Below are 16,643 nucleotides of genomic sequence, written 5' to 3'. Positions count from 1 at the left end.
AAAAATTAGAATTAGAAGCGGTTGATTTGCGACATTTTAGTCATTTAATGCGGCTAAATTTATACATTTTTTTTTTCTAAAAAAAATGTTTGGTAAGGTAAATAGAAGCTGTTTTACACCTTCACACAATAGGAAAACACAAACAAAACTTAACAAGTTCGTTTAAACCCTTTGTCAAAGTCACCACTTTTGCTCTATTTTGGACACACATAGACGGCAGTTGGACTACTCGGTGTTTATACGACTCTGCATACGAGGGGTTGCTGTTTTACACCTTCACACAATAGGAAAACACAAACAAAACTTAACAAGTTCGTTTAAACCCTTTGTCAAAGTCACCACTTTTGCTCTATTTTGGACACGCATAGACGGCAGTTGGACTACTCGGTGTTTATACGACTCTCCATACGAGGGTTCTACCTGGTTCATTGTATTACTATAAATCTTATAGTTACCTAATTCTATAACCATCGTTGAAACAAATTTTACATAAAAGCCCTGACAGTAGGTGGCAGCACAGAGTTGACAACTAAGCATAAACAAGGGAGTTAAATAGACGATATCAACATTGCCAACCTGGTAACTTCATAAACATAAGAATCCATGACTCTCACTGTGCAACATTGCAAATATCGGAATTAAAATTATCTTTAAAAGTTTACGCCATGTATAAATCTTATTATAAAACATGTCAATTAAAATATTCCAGGATAAATATTACTACACTGAAGAATATATAGAAACATAAAACAATTTGTTATAAAAATACAACATTTTTCACTAAACATAAACATTTAGGTTATTCCACTGAATGCCCATTAACAGAATTGCCTTTGCGCAATAATTCATAATTTGCCATTTCCTTCGCTTCTTTCTTTTCATTTCTTTTGATATATCTTTGTCTATGAAATATATTAATTATGAAACGCAGCATAATATTAATTATGAAACAACCCACCTATGTTCAATAATTCTCTCTACGATATCTGGGGTCGTGAGATTTGAGCTACTGTTGACGAGAACAAACATTCCTGTATGATGTCATAATGTTTAAACAAGTGTCATTGTTATCGCAAACAATCCGCATTATCGTAAACAACCAACATTATTGCAAACAATCAAAACCTCGTTTTTTTGGCTCCTCGTATGGATCGTTCCCTTTTTCATCTGCAAAGATTTGACTGTTGCCATGGACAACCATATCCACCTACAGATAACATATTAATAAACATAGATAACGTATTAATAAACATAGATAACATATTAATAAACATAGATAACATATTAATAAACATAGATAACATATTAATACACACAGATAACATATTAATAAACATAGATAACATATTAATAAACATAGATAACATATTAATAAACATAGATAACAGATTAATAAACATAGATAACAGATTAATAAACATAGATAACGTATTAATAAACATAGATAACATATTAATACACACAGATAACATACATACCAACATAGATATCACATATTTTACCTTAAAATGATCCATCATCTCAGAAGAAACAACATACGGAGCTCCAATTACGACTTCATGAACGTACTGCCATAATATTGTCATGTACGCAAGGTTATTATATATGGAATAAAAAGCCTATTTATTCTCGTGCAGCGGGACAACAACAGTCCGTTTAACACGGATGTTCTGTTTAAAACCCCCTTTGTCTGCTTACCATAAAATGACAATCGTGAAACGATCATTATATTTAATCTTACCTTGCATGCTAATACACTTAACACTCGTTCGTGCAAATTCATAATCGGATAGTTACTCCCACAGTATCTGTTTATTTCCTTAAAAATATTATTTGATTAAATATAAATTGATTCTTAAATTTATTCATTACAACTTACACAGTCTGTATGCAGGCCCACTATGACATAATCACCAAAAGTTGAAGCTTTTTCAAGAAATCTTAAATGCCCAAGATCTTAGGAGTTTTGTATAAGGAGAATTTAAATACAATATTAAAAGCACACAAGTTGAAACGCGCACAAGTTGAAACGCGCACAAGTTGAAACGCGCACAAGTTGAAACGCGCACAAGTTGAAACGCGCACAAGTTGAAACGCGCACAAGTTGAAACGCGCACAAGTTGAAACGCGCACAAGTTGAAACGCGCACAACTTGAAACGCGCACAAGTTGATACGCGCACAAGTTGAAACGCGCACAAGTTGATACGCGCACAAGTTGAAACGTGCACAAGTTGAATCGCGCACAAGTTGAATCGCGCACAAGTTGAATCGCGCACAAGTTGAAACGCGCACAAGTTGATACGCGCACAAGTTGAATCGCGCACAAGTTGAATCGCGCACAAGTTGAATCGCGCACAAGTTGATACGCGCACAAGTTGAAACGCACACAAGTTGAAACGCGCACAAGTTGAAACGCGCACAAGTTGAAACGCGCACAAGTTGAAACGCGCACAAGTTGAAACGTGCACAAGTTGAAACGCGCACAAGTTGAAACGCGCACAAGTTGAAACGCGCACAAGTTGAATCGCGCACAAGTTGAAACGTGCACAAGTTGAAACGCGCACAAGTTGAGACGCGCACAAGTTGAGACGCGCACAAGTTGAGACGCGCACAAGTTGAGACGCGCACAAGTTGAGACGCGCACAAGTTGAATCGCGCACAAGTTGAGACGCGCACAAGTTGAGACGCGCACAACTAGAAATCTATAATATTACACAACACATAACCATAGCAAAGGATACGGAAACAATCGAAGGCTCCAGCCACGTAAACAATTTTATCTCCAGGCTGCAAATTATATATTATTAATGAAAATAATAAATTATATGTAAAATTTTTAGTAAAAGAATAAATATATATATATAAATGAAAAAAGTTTATAAAAAAGAAAACAAAACAAATCTTACATTTGGTTGTTTGCCGCTTGAAAATTGGATGATTTTTTGAGTCGTTGCTAAAAATTGTGAAACACCTGTCCATGGGCTGTGTGCGGTTGGGTCCTGGAAAGGAAAGGGGGGGTCGCTTAATTTCGGCAATATTTGGTACAAAGGAATAAAAAATAAAAATCAACTCAAATTAAAACATTAAGAACCAATCATGCGTGACTTACACGCTTCAATGAGTTTGTTTGTAGCTGGATGAAACGTGCAAATAATTACAATGATTATGAAAAATAAACAAAATCAAACCTTTTGAATATTTTTGACTTGATTTGCATCAGGGACAGCGTCACCCTGGATATTTTGATAAATTATTTTTATAAATTACAAACAAACTGACAACAAACCTCTCGCTTATGATGCGTCTTGGTGAGTAAGAGCATTCTGAAAACATGGATATTAACATAGACATCATGTATAAACATAGAAACAAGTTAAACAACATTACCTTCCGACAACATCAGTTGTCGACACACCTTGCGTTCGTTGAACCTCCCTGAAAATCAACGTTTCATGAAATATAATCAACGTTTCATGAAATATAATCAACAATTCATTAAATATAATCAACGTTTCATGAAATATAATCAACGTTTCATGAAATATAATCAACGTTTCATGAAATATAATCAACGTTTCATGAAATAAAATTAACGTTTCATGAAATAAAATTAACGTTTCATGAAATATAATCAACGTTTCATGAAATATAATCAACGTTTCATGAAATAAAATTAACGTTTCATGAAATATAATCAACGTTTCATGAAATATAATCAACGGTTCATGAAATATAATCAACGTTTCATGAAATATAATCAACCTTTCATGAAATATAATCAACGTTTCATGAAATATAATCAACTTTTCATGAAATATAATCAACCTTTCATGAAATATAATCAACGTTTCATGAAATATAATCAACGGTTCATGAAATATAATCAACGGTTCATGAAATATAATCAACGGTTAATGAAATATAGTATTTATTAAACAAACCTGTAGCGTCCTGCATCTTTAATTATTTTGTAAGCGTCGCTTCCATCTGCTAGTACGGAGATGTCGTCTAAATGAATGAAAGTAACTTATTTATCCTCGCGTGACAGGAAGGCGACAGCCGTTATAACACAGGTGTTCTGTTTCATACACCTTGTGCCCGATTACAAATTACCACGCATGTAACTTAGTGGGAAATAGTTTTTTATGTATTGCTGATAATTTGGACAACCCATTGGTGATCACTGGGTTGAAACAATTTGCAATAAGTGTCTTGCCCAAGGACACATACGCCCACAATGGTAGCAGCGACGAGCCACAAACCCATACCCTCTAGTCTAAAAGGTAAACATCAAACCACCATCCCACAGCACAACATAATATTAAACAGCACCCACCTCCATGGACACCAAAGTCGCAATTATATTCATCCAGGGTTTCAATGGTTGTTGAATATGGTGCGCCTTCCACAACCTCGTCAACCCACTTAATTGCTCGAACCATCTCATATCGTTCCGCTTGGTTGAACACGGGGGGACCTTTATGTTTTGTTATTTCTTCTGTAAAAGTTATTGTTGCGTAATTAAGATGGAAACAAAGTTGAAACAAAAAGATTGGCAAAATATGTTTAATTATATTATCTTATTAAATATTTCAATAATACTATCAGGTTTTCGTATTTAATTAATTTCATAAATTCTGTTATTAAATAAACTGAATATATAATTAATATCATTAATTAAATATTTTGTAACATAATACATCCTATAACCTATGTAATAAAATTCTGATCGCACCATTAGGCCAGTTATTTAGCTGGTGATCAATAAGCAACTGTTCATTAGGCATCATTAATACCCACTGTATCGTATGTTCATATTGAAAATAAACTTTGCAAAAAAATTGTTCTGTTACCGTAATTCACAGTTCTTGTGATATCTTACCTAACAATAGTGATATGTCATTTAAAATGCAATACCCTATAAGCTGAAATCATGAGCCACTTTTTCATAAAGAGCAGAAATAAAGATTTGCGCAACATTACAGTGCACATCTACCAAACAACTTAAATGTAACGATGAACCTTTGTTTATAATTGCAAACATACATTCTGGTGGGTGTTTTAACTTTACTTAATTCATGGCGTCTCGCCTATAAATTATGGCAGAACTTTTTTACTTTTTGCAAAAAAGTAATACAGTGAGGATCAGTGATGAACCATTTTAAACTAACAATTACAGATGGTCCCCAACTAAAAGACAATATAGTCTTACCATCAGAATGAACACCAACTATTAAATAATCACCAAGTTCCTTGGCCTGCCTGATCAAATTGGCGTGTCCAAAATGCACCATGTCAAAACTGAAACATCAATGGTGGTTATAAACAAGAATTTATATTTTGAAAATAATATTTCATGTCTTAAGCTACGTGTAATGGTAAGCTAGCAAACTAGTACCAAGTTATATATTTTAATATTCAGAGTTGTAACACCAACGCTTCGTCAATAAAGCAACCATACACCAACGATAATAAACCCACCAGCCATCCACCCATATACGCTTCCTTGTCTTTGTGCCGTTCGCCGCCATTTTAAAATAAAATAAAATTCTGCAACAAATTTATTTAGTAGTGAGATAAAACAGACGATTCGCATAAACTGGGCAATGCAAACAATTTTCTCACCAAACTAACCTTTGTTCGCAAACAATAAATATTCTACAAATAATCGAATTCTAAAGTTCAATTGATTATTACTCAACAATCGATACCTTTCTTCCGATTTCTCTCGATCGCATTTTTTCTTATTTCTCTCGATTCAAAATATGGGCTTGGGGTGTTAGCATTCATACATATGTTGCAAAATTTATGGTTTTAGATGACAAGTAAACATATGCACACAATTCATATTAACATGTGCGATTCATGATAAACACAACACACAAATATAGTTGCAAATATAGATGTAGCAGCATTTTATTTACGGTACATGATTGTTTAAAATATTCCCTTTGGTGCATTATTGCCAAACAAGTGAATCCATGATATTGGCTGCTTCCATGAAGTCTGTGACAATACAAACATTAAATACTGGAAACAACAAATATTAATAATTTTACCGTCGCTAATGGTTTCCATTGATTTAGTTGGTCCAACAACATAATAGCATCTGGGATATTATTGCCTTCAGAACAATAAGTTAAAAGAACTAGGATTGAAATCTTTTCATTGCAGCTGTAAAAATATTTAACATTATCAATAAGTATACACTGCATATATCTCATGTAATGTATACACTGTATATAACATATGTAATGTATACACTGTATATAACATATGTAATATATACACAGTATATAACATATGTAATGTATAAACTGTATATAACATATGTAATATATACACTGTATATAACGTATGTAATGTATACACTGTATATAACGTATGTAATGTATACATTGTATATAACATATGTAATGTATACACTGCATATATCTCATGTAATATATACACTGTATATAACATATGTAATGTATACACTGTATATAACATATGTAATATATACACTGTATATAACATATGTAATGTATACACTGTATATAACATATGTAATGTATACACTGTATATAACATATGTAATGTATACACTGTATGTCATCTAAATACAAAACACACCATTTATCAAACATTTTCTTTGTAAAACCAGCCCCAGGTAGAAAAAGTTGGTTTTCCCTTTTTTCCATTTCCACCCACCCAATGGGTCGCTTATGATTGGATGAGGCAATGTATCGTATAGAAGACCTGTTAAGGTTATACATTAAGACTGTATAAGTAAATTTGTTGTGATAAAAACCCAGAGACGTTGGTTAACTAAACACATGGGTAGGCGGGTATAACTGTGTTTCTTATCTAAGATAAATACAATGCTGCTTTGTATTTTGGTGGGAATATAACTACGAATGTCTAACTCTTGTAAAATAAATGTAATTTGTCAGATATTTCAATGTATATGTTTCACTTAGCAGCATGTTTGTGAAGTCATAATAGATATTAACAGGTTTATTTAGCTGTCAAAGTTTTGACATATTAAATATTTGTAATGAAACAACTGAATAACTTAGGAAACTTGGTTGGCGACAGTTTTAAAAATTCAACCAATAATCTGGGGTGAGTGTGACATCCCAGCATACCCAGGGTCGGTGCCGGATTATTATAGACTTTAAAGAAAACTTACCCGATAATTTCATTGTCCTTGCGCTCAAATGAATGACAACTCGACAACAAAACAACTTCAGAAAACTTTTGCTGCTTCACCCAACTAACAAAATCTTCACAAAACTTCAATTGTTTGCCCTGAAAATATATTTTTAACATATTTTCAGCTTAACCCAACATTCACTTACATTAGCCAGTGGGGATCGGAACTGTATAACCGTGATGTTGGCTTCATTGCTGTGATAAACTTATAAAGAAATATAATAAACAAACAAAGATGATATAACAGACAAACATGGTTACCTTCCGATGATAATCCAAGTTTCTCGTCGCCCACAAATGCACTAGCCCCCACTAGTGGCAGGAAACATTCTGGACAAAAATATCCAACTTTTTCGAGTTGTAAGGTTGCTATTATGACATCACAAGCAAGTTGTCCCACATTCCCAACGGAAATCGCTGGCTAAAATTTTATTCATTAATTTTTCCCAATAAAAAAATCTATAAATTACTTACCAATATAAGGACTGAGCTTTCTGGTGAAAATTTTTTAGAATTTTTTGAACAATAAAACATTGTTTTAAATATTGCGCAATCTAAAAACAACAAGCAATTGTATTGAAAATATTAACACACATAATTTTATCTATGTTCAATTATACAAATTATAAATACATAAGTCACAAATATATGAAACAAAACAAAGTGACAAAAAGTATGACAATATATTCAATTTCACATTTGTGGAAAATCGTAAACTTTGCTTTTATCAAGAGCGGTGTTGAGCGAATGATTTCTGTACATCCCGCATTTACCAAGGTGTTGAGAAAACCTTTGAGATTTGCCGTGAAATGTCGATGGGGCAGTTTGGGCAGACGGTGGTAGTTCCCCATATGTTCCTGCCGAAGTTTGATAAAGTGGGTGGTGGGTTTGAAAACATTGGTTTCGTTTCATTTCGTCTTTTACGACTTCAACTTTTGCCATGCACGAAAACAACGGGTTTCCTGGATTCGCACATTCCGTTGTTTTACTTTCCCTTAGAACTTGTTGGGCGCTTTTCGGCGACAAACTAATGTTTGGGGCTTGGTCCATCTTCACTCAAAACCAAACAGCAAAAATTTCGAAACAAAATTTTCCGAATTTGTTGCCAAGGTACCCTTATTAAAACCGGTGGGTGGCGCTAGTAATTTTTTTATTTAATTGCATACATTGGGGTGTTATTAAGGACAAGAAGCAGAGTCCGTATATGAACCTGAGATATTTCATGTCGCTCATGTTTATATACAGATTCTAACCAGAAGTATATATAGCTATATCGCCCGTTTGTAGCAAATAAGATTATAGAATTTAACCACAATGATACATTGGCGTCCGCCTGATAAAATAAAAAATCTGCCTTGAAAATGTGTTACTAATAAATGTAATAACAAAACAATGCGTAAAACAAAGTTTGTTGAATCACTTTATTGTTAAAGTAATAGCACAGCACACAAGCATTGAACAGATGAAGCTATATACAAGCGTTTTGTAAAGAATTTTCTACGGAAGGGCAGTCGACTACGTAAGCTGTTGGGAAATCAAGGGTAAAATAACAAAGTTTTTGATTTTTTAACACGTCTATAGGTTATAATCTAATTGTGTAAGTGCAATAAGATGCTCTATTATGGCCACGTTGGTTTATATACAATTCTACATATGGCTGCGGTAAAAGGCAATAACCAATACATTGTTCAGTAAAAAAGAAAAGTATTTTTTAACTCAAATTATAAAAAAAGAAACAAAACATCACAATTATCTACTTTCTACTTGCAATTAATCTCTTGAGCAATCTGTAATCAGCAAAAATAAATTGAAACAAATTATCAGCAAACGCAGAGAAGTGATATGTACAAAAATGTTATTCAACCCTAACCGTTCAAAACTTTCCAAGTTAACAATAACCAACCAATCTTGGTGTGCTAGGAAAGGTCTTGCGCATTCCCATGCATTTCTCTTGGTCAATGAACAAACTGTTCGCCTTCACCGACAAGTCGTGTTCCAACGACGCTTTTGTGTGAACCAAGCCTTGCAATGTGTCTTCAGCTTCACGCAATCGAGACTTGAGGGTGTTGATCGTATTGTCGATCGTCTGCACCTCATCCACCAACCTAATGGCGGACGTTAGAATTATCCTAAGGTTTATCCTCGCATGGCGGGAAAACGACAGTTGTTATAACACGGGTGTTCTGTTTCATACACCTCGTACCCGCTTACGAGTTCCACGTATGTAACTTTCTGAGTGATTTTTTTTTTTGTATGGCTGACAATTTGTACAACCCATTAGTGACAACTGGCTTAGAGCAATTGCCGTTAAGTGTCTTGCTCAAGGACACATACGACCACAATGGTAGCAGCGTCGAACTTTAAATACAGTGCCCTTTGTTAACGAGGAAGAAACTACTGCGCTACAGAGGGTGTTCTTTGGCTTTATAGGTGTATAATGGCCGTTAACTCCATGTCCATTGAGTTACAATCCAACCATATAATGATCAACCGACCTCAATTGGGATGGATCTCGGCACAATTCAACATTCGGTCTTCGTGTCCTTTCGTCCAGCCTTGTCTGCGCGACACGCATCGGTGATTCCTTATCGGCGATTGCTCTCTTGATTTGTCCAATAGTTTGTTCAGTTGAGAACATTTCTTGCAACGTCTGCAACAAACCCCACAAATACAAGATCACACCAATACATACACAATGTACTTAGCAGGAATATGAGCTATACCTTTGCAAGATGCATCTGCAGTTTATTCTTTGCGTCAAAAGATTCAGCAATCCTGTTCGTGAAACTCACGTTCACGTTGTTGAATTGAGACCACATCTCGTTGCTGGGATAAAGTAAACGTTTAAACCACACAACCACATATAGTAAACGCCCACCTTGTAATATTAAGCAGATTCTCAATGTCATCACGCAGTTTTGCTGACGAAGCTCTTTCACTTTGCGATCGCAGCAAATTATCATCGCTGAACTTTGCCCAAGTCTCAGGAACAGAAACGCTAAAAGTTGAAAGTTTAGATGGGACAACACAGCCTACCTTACCTACGTAGCATCCACCCTATCTACGCCTCGGTGGAAAGAGATTCCATCCGATGTGTTCCTCAAGCCGTGACATCTGTTGTCAATTCGCAATGCTGAGAACTTATCGCTGTGGTCGCGTTCCAATTCATGCTGGGCTGCCCGATTGTTCCTGTCATTGTGACGTCATAAATCATTAAATGCACAGGAAAAACATTTTAGAGGACACGTAATAATAAGGGACCATACAGTCGCGTAAGAGAATACCATTGTTCATTGTTTTGAAACAATGGGAGCGATTTTACACGACTGGCGGCCCTCCACTGTTTCGTAACAATGGATAATTTTAACACAAGGTCTATCATTATATATTATAAGGATGGTGACTACACTTACGATAATTGTTGCACCGATCTATCAATATGACGTCGCATCCGCTCTTGACACGATTTAATGACGTCAACTTCCTGTTGAAACGATTATTATGTATTGTGACGTCACAATACACAATCGAATAATAGAAGGTTTAATTCTTTACCAACAATGCCTATTGTCATATTTAAGATATTGCTACTAACAAATCTATATTTTTATCTGAATTACGTCACGGTGACATCATACCCTTAGAAGATTCTTTTCTACGTCATCATGCACAAGATCAATACCATTTCTACGTTCGCGATGATACAAACATTCTTGAGCGACCTGTAACACATGATGTTTATGTATGTTACCACGTTACATGTTACCACGTTACATGTTACCACGTTACATGGTACCACGTTACATGGTCCCACGTTACATGGTACCACGTTACATGGTACCACGTTACATGGTACCACGTTACATGGTACCACGTTACATGTTACCACGTTACATGTTACCACGTTACATGGTCCCGCGTTACATGGTCCCGCGTTACATGGTCCCGCGTTACATGTTACCGCTTTACATGTTACCGCTTTACATGTTACCGCGTTACATGTTACCGCGTTACATGTTACCACGTTACATGTTACCGCGTTACATGTTACCACGTTACATGTTACCACGTTACATGTTACCACGTTACATGTTACCACGTTACATGTTACCACGTTACATGTTACCACGTTATACGTTACCACGTTACACGTTACCACGTTACACGTTACCACGTTATACGTTACCACGTTATACGTTACCACGTTATACGTTACCACGTTATACGTTACCACGTTATACGTTACCACGTTATACGTTACCACGTTATACGTTACCACGTTATACGTTACCACGTTATACGTTACCACGTTATACGTTACCACGTTATACGTTATCACGTTGTATGGTACCACGTTACATTTACCACGTTATACGTTACCTGCAATGGACCCTCAGTTTCCGACAAAGCTCTTTCCAACCTTTTCTTAACTTCAACCAAAGCGTTTGTTTCAGCGATTTGGTTTTCAATCTCGTGTTGGATCTCCGACTTCCAGAATGTGATGTCGCTCACACGCTCACCCAAGTTCTTACTACTTTCTTGTTGACTACGAAACGTCAGTTGTTCCTTGTTTTGCACCAAACGCGCCGTGTCAGCCCTTAACCGCTCAGCACTATTCCTCCACGATTCTGATGTCTTGTAGTTTGTTACATTAGACTTGAACCAATCATCTGGCGTGTACCTGTAACACACATTATATTATACCAACCTACAACCAACGGTTCGTGGCTTACCTGGTGAACAGAGCGGTTCTATTGCTTGCCGATAAAGGTGGAATCTTCTCCAGAGTTGAAGGAAAACTTCGGGCCATCCTCCCTAGCGTCGGGTTGACTTGCGCCACTTTATAATAAGTGCTAGGTCGCCATGGAAGACTTAGAGAATGTGAGAGGGCGTGTGGGGGTGCGTGGCTTTTGTAACTTGCAGTCATGGTGCTTATAGATGGAAGGAAATTATTTCCGACCGATTTCGGTCGAGTGTAGGTGGCAGTGAGAGTTGAACCGGCTATCTCCATCCTGATGTAATTTACTTAAAACCCCTGGAACCAATATATATCGGGTTTAATGATTTAGATTTATTTATTTAACACGCGCTGCTTCTCTGCAAACAATAGACGTTTGTTACGTCACAGACTGCACATTGAGTGTTCGAATATTTGTTGACCGACACCAACATGCCGTGACAAGCCAACGGATTGCTTTTAATGCGACTAACGTTGCCTAGCAACAGAGTGAACTTGAGACCCACAGCAGACTTGGGAACCAAATGTTGCCATGACGAAAATCATTTAAAAAACACAAAATAAAATTCTGTTTTCTTATTGTTTCACCCAAACAAATATTTAAACAGATATTCTACTTTTTCCAACAACCAGCTACTAATTTATTCCTGATTTTCCTCCAAAATAATCCTAATTAATTATTGTAAGAATATTCTGCTGACATAACAATCGTCACAATGCCCTCTGTTCGATCACAAACTGATGATACAACGTCACAATAGCTCGCTTATTTCGTGATAAACCAGTTGCCACCAGCTCCAAGTAATTCGAGGTTCCGTTGCTAACGACGCGCGTGACAAAAAAAGATATTTTGGTTTCTTTCTTTCTCTTGAAGTGAAAGTTAAACATCCTCACGTCGCATCGCGCGTCTCTTATGTGACGTCACAGACAATGCAACCTTCATCAATTAGTGACGTCACAAACAATCTTATGACGTAACAAGCATTACTATAAGATCACAATTGTATTTATATACAGGACCACGGATAATTGCCTATTGTTACGTCACTGTTCATAACAATCGTAAAATGATTGTGACAATACCCCACTATTGCATCACAAGGTTAAAACAGTTAATAAAATATTCCAAAAGCAACAACTTTGTGATGTCATAATATTGTTTTGTTCATTATGACATCATACGTAATTAATTTAAAGTAAATTCCTTTAAAACAACAAAACCATTGTTGCAATATTAAAATGCATTGTGACGTAAAATGCTGCAAATAAACTTTATTTTGACGTCACACTAAAACACATATGTGTCGTCAACCATAGCGATCGCCCACGCAAATTTATCGCGTTGAGTTTTGTTGTAGCATTTCTCAATCGGGACGCTGTACTTTTTGCACCTGAAAAATATGCATTGTTATGTCATAACATTCATTGTTACATCATAATATGCATTGTTACGTCAAACTTACCACGCAACAGTAATCCTTGGGTCAAGATAATTTAGTTTTGAAGTTCCTAAAGCAATCTCTTTGTTTTCCTCCTGTGATATCATAATAGTTATATGACATCATAATTACAGACAATACTTACTTTATCCGTAGCTTGAACTTCCAGTTTAATTAGTTGTTCCTGCAATCTTTCAACTTTTTTCTTTTTTCCTTCGTAAGCTTTTCTCTTTGCTTCACTTTTATTATGTTTATAATCAGATTTTGCGCTTTTTGTTTCTTGCTTTGCATCTTGAATGTCCCGCTGTTTCTTTTCAATCTAAACAACAAACAAAGTTAAACCTGAGGTTTACGTTTATTCAAACCAAAACCTTTTCATTCATTCTTCCCATTTGTTCGCTAAAGTTCTTTGGTGCCGCACGCTGATGGTTGCACAAAACTGCCACAGCACGGTTGGCACGATTGTACGACAAGATTTTCGATGCAACGTTTTCGTCATCGGCTGCAGCGGGGGGGGGGGGGGTAAGCATTAAACACATTGACATAAAATTAAAAAGAACGCCACACAACAAACATCACGCCACACAACAAACACCAGGCCACACAACAAACACCAGGCCACACAACAAATGCCACGCAACAAACGCCACACAACAAACACCAGGCCACACAACAAACGCCACACAACAAACACCAGGCCACACAACAAATGCCACGCAACAAACGCCACGCAACAAACACCACGCCACACAACAAACACCAGGCCACAAACGCCATGCAACAAACGCCACGCAACAAACACCACACCACACAACAAACGCCACGCAACAAACACTACGCCACAGAGCAAACACCACACCACACAACAAACGTCACGCAACAAACACCAAACAACAAACACCACGCCACACAACAAACACCACACCACACAACAAACGCCACGCCACACAACAAACACCACACCACAAACACCAGGCCACACAACAAACGTCACACAACAAACGCCACGCAACAAACACCCCGCCACACAACAAACACCACTCCACTTACGATCAGTTAGTTCCAGCAGTTGGTTTAGCAAAGTAATTGAAGCGTTGTAAGTTCGGAAAACTTTGGCCGTCAACCCATCCATGAGCGAATTGAGGTATTTGTTCAACGTGGATGTCTATGGTTAATAGAAATCTTAAGTTATAACCATAGATATCATATATTAACTATGGATATCATATATTAACCATAGATATCATATATTAACTATGGATATCATATATTAACCATAGATATCATATATTCCTTACATTCAAGCGATCGAACAAATCATCGGGTCCTTCTTTGTTTTCCGTGAATAAAACGAGGTTCTTGAAAACCTGACAAGATGCATTATGACATCACAGCTCAAATTATGACATCACAACCCCTGCTTATGATATCACAACCCCTGCTTATGACATCACTTACCTGTTTAAGCACAGGCACTTTATTATAATATCGAATCGAATCTTTTCCCAAGAAATCAAACTCGACAATGAAGTCTTTCCCATCCAGGTGTTTATGAAGTTTGATATGTTCGCACCTAAGCGAACAGCAACCGACCGTGTCAGCTGACTCTCCGTCCTCTTTCTCATTGCCTGCTCTCAACGCCAACTAGTGGAGGTTATGTGGGTTAATAAATGATGTATGAACGTCACCAACATTAACTTACTTTATCAATAAAATACAACGCGACAGCACGTTGCCGAACCATCATCTCGTCGCTTTTCAAATCTCTCATATAATCCTCACGTATACGATCAACTTTGGATTTCAAATTACGTGCTACTTCGTATTTCTGCCAATCTTTTTCTCCCTGTAAGCGGTCGCTGTTTATAACTTATTTATTCTCGCAGGGTAGGGGCAACGACAGTCGTTATAACACAGGTGTTCTGTTTCAAACACCTCAAGCCCGATCCCAAATTAAGATGTATTACAGCAGTGTTTCCCAAACTTTAATATCTCGTGTACCATTTTTTGGTTCATGTAGCGTTCTCATACCACCTACATTACTGAAGGCTCCAAGCCAAAATATTGGATCGCTTGGTAATTTACGCAACACAAAATTGACACTGCCTTTCTCATAGTTACGTGTTAAATAATTTTAATTTGCCTATTAAACAGGGCAACAGGCTGTAATAAACAACCTAAATACGTTCCAGAAGTAGCACTGCTGTATATTTACGATGTTTTCCTCAGCCAAGCAGCATGTTTGTTACGTATGGTATGGATTCACACATGGATTCATTGCATTATAACGCGCGTAAAGCATCACCTCGCGATCGTTTGGTGTAAACTTAATACGCCCACAATGGTGGCAATGACAAATATCTTCAGGACCCTACGCACTAACCACTTTACCACAATAATCTTAACCTCCATATTAAACCATACCTTGACTCTGGAGCTGGGGTTTAACATGATGTATTTATTCTGGTTCTGAACATTCTCGGTCCACGACACTAACCACGTCACAGCGTTGTCATGACGAACTTCCTTCCACTTATGACCAGCGGGTGGCTTTGGTATCTTGGAGTTTCTAAACAACAACAATCAACCTCTTGCGTTAGAGACAAACCGCTATACATTACTTGCTGCAGTTTATTGTAATATTCTCGGGAATAATCCGTTTCTTCAGTTTACCCATCTTTGGGTGATTCCCCCGCCCCCTAAATAACCCTGGGGGTTCCAACCGAAAGTTTCCGATCTTCTCACGATGTCCGTCCCAATCGCAAAACCCAAACTCTTCGATCAAAGCTTCGTTCTTCTTTTTTTCCTCCTGCGATGTCATGATGATGTCACAACAATTATGATGTCACAACAATTATGATGTCACATACTTGTTTCTCCTCCTTAGACCTCGCTTTTCTCTCTTCTGACTTTTGTTGAAAATACGAACAAACATCTCGAAAATTACATTTCCCGAGGTCTGTGATTGTTGAACGTTCCTGTTTATTCATCACCTGCAAGTTTCATTATATGTATGATGTTTCATTTATTAGGATGTGTTGGGTTTTTAATATATATACGCAACCATTCAAGCATCGTTATATTACAGATGTTCCATAAGATTTTGCCCAAATATCTTTAGGTTGTTTTGCCCTCCGACCACCCCGCACCCCACCGACCACCCCGTACCCCACCGACCACCCCGTACCCCACCGATCACACCGTACCCCACCGACCACCCCGCACCCCACCGTCCACCCCGTACCCCACCGACCAACCTGCACCCCAC

The 16,643-nt window shown here is 37.0% G+C and overlaps 5 protein-coding genes across 12 annotated transcripts in view; all 5 read right to left on the bottom strand.

Annotated features, from left to right (window-relative positions):
• Positions 1 to 414: 414 nt before the first annotated feature.
• On the bottom strand, positions 415 to 7,634 carry LOC100179011 (ethanolamine-phosphate cytidylyltransferase). Of its 8 annotated transcripts, none has more exons than XM_026838053.1 (17): positions 7,620 to 7,634; positions 5,483 to 5,548; positions 5,214 to 5,302; positions 4,338 to 4,499; positions 3,943 to 4,009; positions 3,389 to 3,436; positions 3,288 to 3,324; positions 3,190 to 3,234; positions 3,111 to 3,134; positions 2,908 to 3,000; positions 2,743 to 2,788; positions 1,880 to 1,956; positions 1,742 to 1,819; positions 1,503 to 1,568; positions 1,126 to 1,207; positions 959 to 1,031; positions 549 to 902 (listed from the first exon to the last, which is right to left on the bottom strand). In XM_026838053.1, the coding sequence occupies exons 2-17, from the start codon at positions 5,530 to 5,532 to the stop codon at positions 800 to 802; spliced, it is 1,140 nt and encodes a 379-aa protein (XP_026693854.1). In that variant the 5' UTR covers positions 5,533 to 5,548; positions 7,620 to 7,634; the 3' UTR covers positions 549 to 799. The 8 variants fall into 8 exon arrangements, with proteins under 8 accessions (XP_002129881.1, XP_026693854.1, XP_026693853.1 ...); XM_026838052.1 differs by lacking the exon at positions 7,620 to 7,634 and adding an exon at positions 5,636 to 5,690 and having other exon boundaries at positions 611 to 902; positions 5,483 to 5,551; XM_002129845.5 differs by lacking the exon at positions 7,620 to 7,634 and having other exon boundaries at positions 415 to 902; positions 5,483 to 5,647.
• LOC100176692 (proteasome assembly chaperone 2-like) lies at positions 5,784 to 7,756 on the bottom strand. Its single transcript, XM_026838060.1, has 7 exons — positions 7,673 to 7,756; positions 7,460 to 7,619; positions 7,345 to 7,403; positions 7,176 to 7,294; positions 6,617 to 6,742; positions 6,061 to 6,175; positions 5,784 to 6,007 (listed from the first exon to the last, which is right to left on the bottom strand). The coding sequence occupies exons 1-7, from the start codon at positions 7,730 to 7,732 to the stop codon at positions 5,939 to 5,941; spliced, it is 708 nt and encodes a 235-aa protein (XP_026693861.1). The 5' UTR covers positions 7,733 to 7,756; the 3' UTR covers positions 5,784 to 5,938.
• A 135-nt stretch (positions 7,757 to 7,891) lies between these two features.
• LOC113474938 (uncharacterized protein C15orf65-like) lies at positions 7,892 to 8,248 on the bottom strand. Its single transcript, XM_026838048.1, has one exon. It carries the CDS (start codon positions 8,246 to 8,248, stop codon positions 7,892 to 7,894), a length of 357 nt encoding a protein of 118 aa, XP_026693849.1.
• Positions 8,249 to 8,605: 357 nt separating this feature from the next.
• LOC100181355 (tektin-3) lies at positions 8,606 to 12,564 on the bottom strand. Its single transcript, XM_002129590.3, has 9 exons — positions 11,932 to 12,564; positions 11,579 to 11,879; positions 10,837 to 10,920; positions 10,612 to 10,682; positions 10,244 to 10,387; positions 10,077 to 10,196; positions 9,922 to 10,024; positions 9,694 to 9,848; positions 8,606 to 9,303 (listed from the first exon to the last, which is right to left on the bottom strand). Exons 1-9 carry the CDS (start codon positions 12,207 to 12,209, stop codon positions 9,087 to 9,089), a joined length of 1,473 nt encoding a protein of 490 aa, XP_002129626.1. The 5' UTR covers positions 12,210 to 12,564; the 3' UTR covers positions 8,606 to 9,086.
• Positions 12,565 to 12,920: 356 nt separating this feature from the next.
• Positions 12,921 to 16,643, bottom strand: part of LOC100186905 (DNA topoisomerase I, mitochondrial-like) — a 5,501-nt gene continuing 1,778 nt past the window's right edge. The window contains 11 exon segments of the mRNA XM_026838061.1: positions 12,921 to 13,327; positions 13,400 to 13,470; positions 13,521 to 13,694; positions 13,747 to 13,877; positions 14,426 to 14,540; positions 14,674 to 14,742; positions 14,834 to 15,019; positions 15,078 to 15,221; positions 15,800 to 15,944; positions 15,997 to 16,184; positions 16,246 to 16,421. Of these exon segments, the coding sequence (XP_026693862.1) occupies positions 13,225 to 13,327; positions 13,400 to 13,470; positions 13,521 to 13,694; positions 13,747 to 13,877; positions 14,426 to 14,540; positions 14,674 to 14,742; positions 14,834 to 15,019; positions 15,078 to 15,221; positions 15,800 to 15,944; positions 15,997 to 16,184; positions 16,246 to 16,421 (1,502 nt within the window). The 3' untranslated portion in view covers positions 12,921 to 13,224.

The sequence above is a fragment of the Ciona intestinalis genome, unplaced genomic scaffold (assembly GCF_000224145.3).
Source record: "Ciona intestinalis unplaced genomic scaffold, KH HT000051.2, whole genome shotgun sequence".
Classification (NCBI taxonomy): domain Eukaryota; kingdom Metazoa; phylum Chordata; class Ascidiacea; order Phlebobranchia; family Cionidae; genus Ciona; species Ciona intestinalis.
Note: the sequence above shows the minus strand (reverse complement) of the source record. Positions and strands in the feature narration are given on the sequence as shown.

What these genes read in the sequence shown, in the direction of transcription:
- LOC100179011 (XM_026838053.1), bottom strand. Translation starts at nt 5,532, where the DNA reads ATGGCGGCGAACGGCACAAAGACAAGGAAGCGTATATGGGTGGATGGC. An exon ending in CGACTTTGGTGTCCATGGAG is followed by an intron (nt 4,010 to 4,337) that starts GTGGGTGCTGTT and finishes TCATTCATTTAG; the next exon opens with ACGACATCTCCGTACTAGCA. An exon ending in AAGTCAAAAATATTCAAAAG is followed by an intron (nt 3,135 to 3,189) that starts GTTTGATTTTGT and finishes CGTTTCATCCAG; the next exon opens with CTACAAACAAACTCATTGAA.
- LOC100176692 (XM_026838060.1), bottom strand. Translation starts at nt 7,732, where the DNA reads ATGTTTTATTGTTCAAAAAATTCTAAAAAATTTTCACCAGAAAGCTCA. An exon ending in ACTTGGATTATCATCGGAAG is followed by an intron (nt 7,404 to 7,459) that starts GTAACCATGTTT and finishes TTTCTTTATAAG; the next exon opens with TTTATCACAGCAATGAAGCC. An exon ending in AAGGACAATGAAATTATCGG is followed by an intron (nt 6,743 to 7,175) that starts GTAAGTTTTCTT and finishes TAACCTTAACAG; the next exon opens with GTCTTCTATACGATACATTG.
- LOC113474938 (XM_026838048.1), bottom strand. Translation starts at nt 8,248, where the DNA reads ATGGACCAAGCCCCAAACATTAGTTTGTCGCCGAAAAGCGCCCAACAA.
- LOC100181355 (XM_002129590.3), bottom strand. Translation starts at nt 12,209, where the DNA reads ATGGAGATAGCCGGTTCAACTCTCACTGCCACCTACACTCGACCGAAA. An exon ending in AAACTGAGGGTCCATTGCAG is followed by an intron (nt 10,921 to 11,578) that starts GTAACGTATAAC and finishes CATGTGTTACAG; the next exon opens with GTCGCTCAAGAATGTTTGTA. An exon ending in GTAGATAGGGTGGATGCTAC is followed by an intron (nt 10,197 to 10,243) that starts GTAGGTAAGGTA and finishes TTCAACTTTTAG; the next exon opens with CGTTTCTGTTCCTGAGACTT.